Consider the following 6,917-nt stretch of genomic DNA (forward strand, 5'->3'; position numbering starts at 1 on the left):
AACAATGGTTTTGATGACTTGCTTCGCCTCATTGGATCAGTACTGCCTGATGATCATAAATTGCCTGAGAATTACTACACCGTGCGAAAGATGATTAAAGGATTGAATATGGAGTATGAAAAGATTGATGCTTGTGAGAATGATTGTATGTTATTTTAACAAGGAACATAGCAAAAAGACAAAGTGTGATATATGCAAAGAAGACCGATACAAAGTGCAAAAAGATCCTAAAAAACAAAAGATCCCTCGAAAAATCTTGCGTTACTTTCCTATTACCATGAGATTGCAGCGTTTATTCATGGCGGAGAAGACTGCAAAATGTATGAGATGGTACCATGATAGAATTGCAGTTGAAGGTGAATTAAGTCACCCGGCAGATGGAGATGAATGGAAACAATTTGATCGAAGATTTCAAAGATTTTCAAAAGAGATTCGGAATGTCAGACTCGGGCTCTCTACTGATGGATTTGACCCCTTTCGCGATAAGCACGCTAGGGAGTATACAGTATGGCCTGTGGTGGTTATTGTGTACAACCTTCCCCCATCCATGTGTACTAAGGCTCCATACATGTTTATGCCTCTTCTCATTCCTGGACCGACGGATCCAACAAAAGACTTACATGTTTATCTCAGGCCATTAATTGATGAATTAAAATTGTTGTGGCATACTGGAGTGGAAACATATGACATGTTCTCACGTACAAATTTTATGATGAAGGCGGCACTTTTGTGGACAATTAGTGACTTTCCTGCACTTGCCATGCTTAGCGGGTGGTCCACTAAAGGTAAGTTGGCATGTCCAGTTTGCATGGGAGAGGTCAAAGGTAAGCAACTCAAACATGGTGGTAAAACAACATTTTATGGAACTGCTCAGTATTTTTTGGAGCCAGATGATCCTCTCAGAAGGAGTACGAGATTTGGAAGAGTTGAGACACGATCAGTTTGTGCTCGACATTCAGGGTCACGTGCAAAGGTCATGTGTGAGCAAATACAGTTTCCCCTACCGGGAAAGTCATCGAAGAAAAAACCAAAAGATTATGGTGTGACACATAATTGGACTCACAGTTCTCCATTTTTTGAGCTTCCATATTGGGAGACACTCAGCCTTCGTCATAGCATTGACATTATGCACACCGAAAAGAATGTATTTGACAATATTTTCTACACAATTCTTGATGATTCGAAGAAGTCTAAAGATAAAACCAAATCAAGAAAGGATTGTCAAGAGTTAGGTGTACACCGTGAGTTGTGGATTCAAGATAATGGTATAAAACCACATGCACCATATGTACTTTCGAGTGAACAAGTTCAAAAGTTGTATAAGTGGATAGTCTCATTGAAACTCCCAGACGGGTATGCCTCAAACATATCTAGGTGTGTGAATTGGAAGAAAAATTGCATTCGTGGGATGAAATCACACGATTGTCACGTCTTCATGAAAAAAATGTTGCCTATCGTTTGTCGTGATCTACTTCCGAAACATGTGTCTGATCCTATCATTGAATTGTGCAACTTCTTTCAAGATTTATGCTCGTCTAGTCTCAAATACACAGATTTAGAGAAAATGGAGAGAGATATAGTGACAATAATGTCTAAGCTTGAAACTGTCTTTACTCCTAGTCTTTTTGATCCCATGGAGCATTTGCCACTGCATTTAGCAACTGAGTGTAAGTTGGGTGGCCCGGCCAATGGGCGTTGGATGTATTTTATTGAAAGATACTTGCACAACTTGAAATTGAAGGTTGGAAATAAAGCTCGAGCGGAGGGTTCAATGGCACAACGCTACATTGAGGAAGAATGTGTACACTTTTGTACGTTATATTTTGATTCCAAGAATGGATTGATGCATAATCAATTACGTCGAAATGAGGCCCCTCAAATGTTTCATAATGCCAATTTGTTAGAAGTTTACACATATCCGACACATCCTAGTCTACGAACTAGAGATAGAATCTTGAGTTGTGATGAATATGAACTCGTGGCATACTATGTTCTTATTAATTCGCCGGAGGTTGGAAAGTACTTGAGGTAAGTTATTTTTAAATAACTTCTTTTTTAAAATTACTTTAGTTCAAAATGTGATGTTTTTATTATTTAACTTGATTATGTAGGGGTTTTCAAAAGTTGGTACAACGACAATACCCACATTTGAATGATGCGGAAAAGGAACAATTTCAAAAAGAACAATTAAAAGATTGGCTCGAAAGAAGGGTATGCATTATAATTTATACACAGACACATACACAAATTTTCCTCATATTATATTTCTCACATATGTTATTAGGTACAAGATGACGAAGAGCTCAACAAGAAATTTATAGACCTAATAAGAGGTCCGTTGTATAAAGTGGAGTCTTATAAAGCATGCAAGTGCAATGGTTACAAATTTGATTGTGTAAATGCTAATGAGCTCACTTCACCAAATTCCGGTGTTGTTGTCATTGGTGAGAAATTTAATTATTTTTCTTAATATCTAACTTGTATTTTTCTTTACCAATTGTTTTCCAATTTAATACATTTTATTTCTAGGGACTTCTTACGAAGAACATTATGGTAACTACTATGGAAGGATAGAAGAAATTTTAAAACTCTTTTATCAAAATGGGCATCAAGTGATCATCTTCAAATGTCATTGGTTTGATCACACGACACATGTGAAAGTCGATAAACACCGGATGACTACCGTAGATATTAAATCAAAACTAAATGCCGAAGACGTGTTTGTGTTGGCTAGCCAAGCTCATCAAGTATACTATGCACCAAACATTTCTAATGCAAAATCATCATGGTACACGGTTTTAACAACAAAGAGGCGACTAGTTGATGAAAGTGTGTCAATTCAAGAAAAAACCGGGATGAATGATGATGCTTTACAAAATGAAGTGTCAAATGCTTCATCATCGCATGTTGAAAGAGTTATTATTCGTGATCCCTCAAATTTTTTTGTTGACTTGAGAATGTTTGAAAATGACTATTCGGTAGATTACAACAATGAAGAAGAAAGTGAAAGAGATAAAGAAGATGAAGAAGAAGACGAAGACGAAGACAAAAATGAGGATGAAGATGACTTGAGCGATAATGATGATTTAGTGTAATTTATTTTAATTATTTCAATCAAATTTGTGTCAAAGCAATTATTTCTTTATCTAATTTTCTATAAAATTTACATTTAGGCAATTTTTTTTTGCTAGATGGCCAAGTATTTGTTAATTTTATTAGATGAATGATATCTTCTGTTGAATTAGTGCAGAACAGAGGTTTCAACAGCTTCTGGAGAAAAAAATATATTGGTTCATTAAATTTGACCGAATGACAACGAAAAGTTTCACACGGCTAATTTCCACCAATCTCGGTAGAATTGAAATAAAATATATAAACATATTTTACCCCATTTCTCTCACTTTCATCTCTCTCAAGCGGCTGTCAATTAAAATTAGGGTTTAATAAGGGTGAAGGAGGCGGCTATCGACTGATAAAATCAATGGCTGATGAACGCTCAAAGAATGCAATCAAGCTGATAAAAACTTCACAGGTTCATCTCTCTTTCCTTGAAATTAGGGGTTTTTACATTTTTATAATGCGCTCTCTCTTTCACCATTCTCTTGGCTTATTTGGGGGTTATGTAATTAGTGGGGTGTACTGAGAAACAAAACTTAATTGGATACAAATAAAAATGAAGGAGATGAACTATACCTGTGTGTAAACTATGTATGTAACTGCTGTGTGTCGGGAGTTACTGAATTTGTTTGTTGGATGGTTTTTGTTACTGAATTTGGAGGCGGAGGAGCTGAGGTTTCAGTTTAGTACTGTTTAAAGCCCCATCTTATTATGAAACCTAATATTAGTAGTAGTGGGCTGGGATTAAACTTTGTATTAAGCTAATTGTCTCATCTCCTATTATATTTTTGCTATAATCTTCCCTTGGTCCAGCTTAAACCGGGGTCTGCATAATATTTGTTTGCCATTCTTGGTTTTCTGTATTACTACACACTCTTTTTAATCACCCTAATCTTGAATTTTCTTCACTTAGAAATCTTGATGTTAAAGATTTTCCACTTCGTCAACGACAGCTTTCGAGACATGCTTACTAAATGACTGTTGTTAGTGTAATTAGTGATTTCCGTTAGTACTATTGCAGATGTTGATTTCAGTATTAGTATATCAACATGGCCTATTAAAAGATGTATATCAACATGTCATTTTAGAAGACTAAAGTCTGGCCGATCTATGACCCCCTGTGTACTGCAGATTAATACAAATGGGACCTTGACAATTACTATTTTGACATACTCTTTTATGTGTTTTTTAGGTGGTCTGGACTGGTCCAAACTCAAGGAAGGGAAAAGGATACAATAATGGTGGGACCAGCGGAAGTGATCCACACAAACCTAGTGATGAAGAAAGTCAGGGGGAAGGGTCTTACGAGGTGGGAGAAGGCAGCCAAACAATTCTGTTTGAGAGGAAAAGGCGCACGTGTTGTGAAGGCGACTACCCGAGAAAACCAACTTGGAATGCAAGACCAACGGTTCAATTACTTCGGAACCTAAAAGGGTAATAAATTTATTTATATTCCTTCAATAAATATTTTGGTTGTTGTTTTGGTAGTTTTTTAGAGGGAGGTTTTCTTTCTGGGGTTTTTTCCTCTATTTAGTTTCTGCATTTCAGTTTTACAGTCCTCTTTTGCTATATAAACATTTAAACAATAATTTATTTCTTTAGAATACAAGTATGAATTCTCCATGTATTTTCTTTTAACAGGAAGTTTTGAAAAAGTCAATATTACAAAAACGCCAAAATGGTAATTAGAAAAGATTTATGAAATTTTCATTTCTAAAATTGTAGCTTGGTTATAGCAGGAGTTTGAACATTGTCCTTGCAGTAAACTTCATAATATAATGACTATTTATGTGGTAGTACTTTTGTGTAGCATATTGCAATTTGTATCCCTGTTTATAGCTCAGAAGTACTTGAATGCTAGATGTAGATACTGTTCATAAATGATCTAAATTGAACTGGGAGGAATTATGTTGAACTATATTATATTAATATCATTGTTATCAAATATTGCTAACAGAAAATGCCTTGAGTTTTTTTAATACTTGTATAGATTGGTTAAAGCATGTGCTAATATCTCAGTTAGGTACTAGCTAAATCTATCTTTGAAACATTAAATACCTCAGTGGTGGGCAGGAAGCTTAGCAGACCACAATATAATTTTCTAATTATTGTCAGTCATGCAATAGTGATTTTCATACTTCAGTCTGTTTTAGCATATAAGACTTTAGTGTGTTGTTTAATGATATAGTAACAGTCAGCTAAATTTCAGACTATTTTGTTAAAACTAAAATCAGACCAGTAACTCAACTAATAGTATGAAAATTGGGAAGTGAATGCCACAATGGAAGGGTGCGGTGTTAATAAACACCTCTATACATTGAGCATTGTTTGTACTAGACAAGGCAATCCAACTTAGTTAGGAATGTACACCTAAGCACACACCTGATGATGCTACAAGTATTATATAGATTGATGTAAATAAAGATTGTTTAGCTACAGATTACATTTATTGGCCCCTCTAGATTAAATAAAAATCTCTGGTTCTGGTTTGTTCTGTGGCTCGGTTTTTCCGAGTTGGGTTCTCCATCGAGATGATAAGACCTGGCCTTTTTGCTGACATTAAGAAATTTGCTGACATTTGGATTGACAACCATAAATTGTTTTAAAGTTCTTGTTTTTAATAAGCATTATATCTGTTTAAAGTGCTTGTTTTTAACATCAACTTGCTAAACTTTCATTATGTTTTTACAGTTTTATAGGGAATACACCCAAGAAAACATTGGCACGCCTTGCTCGCCTGAAATGGGATGAACATACAATCTCTACAAAGGGAGCTGCACGTAATGCTTGGTACAACAGATGTATCAACTGTTTTAAAGTAAGTATTTTAATTTTATTTTTCTTTCAGCCTTTGTAAACTACTACTTGGGGTTTAGAGTTTTTACTTCTAATTTATTCTCAACAGATGTAATGCTTAATTTCATTCTCCTCGATCAACTTTCGTGTTTCATTCTTGTTTTCTTAACATCCTTTAGAGTTTAGAGTTTAGAGTTTTCTTTCTTTTTCATTTTCTTTCTTTCTTGTTTAGAGTTTACTTTCTTTCTTGTTTTTTTGAACTTACTTTTAGACTTTTATATCTTGTTTCATTTCAAGTAATATATAAATTAGGTAGCTTAAACCAAAGTGTATGATTTTGGTTAAAATCACATATATTGGTTATAAATCATATATTTTATTCACTAATTATCGCTTCGATATTGTAAATCAATCTTTCAATAAAAGTGTGACCCGTTGTGCGGCTAAAAGTGTGTTTTCTGGTTTTATGATTTGTTTGTGTTAAGTGTAGATAAGAATTAGTGGACATTAGTGTTGTTTTTAACTGAAATAAAACATTCAGATAAGAGTTTGCAAGTAGCTCCCAGAGTTCTCACGGTTTTTACTCACATGATGCACGGTTTGTGTTTTGTTTTTTTCTCTTTAAGGACTATATAAATTGTAAGTGTACATTTTAGCGTATCACATGTTAATCTCCTAAACGTAGTTTATAATCACACTCATTTGAGTACTTTAAAATCACACCGACTGCTCTAGTACAACTGTGGTGGCTGGTGGGACTAAAAATGCAAGACAACCCTGAGTTAACTTTGTTGAGTCTACTGTCACAATTCATGCAATAAATATAGCCACTACTAATGTTTAACTAGTCTTATATTATCATGTTTCTAGCTACTAATAATTAATATGAGACTGAATGTTTTTTAATTTGAAACACTTTACTAAGCTTTTTTATTTTAAATCTAAGCAATTTATTTTGACAGGAGTACTACATTTATCCGAAGGGGATTCTCGAAGAAGATGGG

General features: G+C 34.6%; 1 protein-coding gene across 1 annotated transcript; it reads left to right on the forward strand.

Moving 5' to 3' along the window:
• The first annotated feature begins 277 nt into the window (after nt 1–277).
• LOC141666183 (uncharacterized) lies at nt 278–3,095 on the forward strand. The gene is made up of 4 exons (XM_074472179.1): nt 278–2,028; nt 2,112–2,211; nt 2,285–2,444; nt 2,530–3,095. The coding sequence occupies exons 1-4, from the start codon at nt 278–280 to the stop codon at nt 3,093–3,095; spliced, it is 2,577 nt and encodes an 858-aa protein (XP_074328280.1).
• The last annotated feature ends 3,822 nt before the right edge of the window (nt 3,096–6,917 follow it).

Source organism: Apium graveolens, chromosome 6, assembly GCF_009905375.1.
Source record: "Apium graveolens cultivar Ventura chromosome 6, ASM990537v1, whole genome shotgun sequence".
Classification (NCBI taxonomy): domain Eukaryota; kingdom Viridiplantae; phylum Streptophyta; class Magnoliopsida; order Apiales; family Apiaceae; genus Apium; species Apium graveolens.

Coding starts and splice junctions, on each gene's coding strand:
- LOC141666183 (XM_074472179.1), top strand. CDS start 278: ATGAGATTGCAGCGTTTATTCATGGCGGAGAAGACTGCAAAATGTATG. Junction 2,212..2,284: donor AAGATTGGCTCGAAAGAAGG/GTATGCATTATA, acceptor ATATGTTATTAG/GTACAAGATGACGAAGAGCT. Junction 2,445..2,529: donor TTCCGGTGTTGTTGTCATTG/GTGAGAAATTTA, acceptor TTTTATTTCTAG/GGACTTCTTACGAAGAACAT.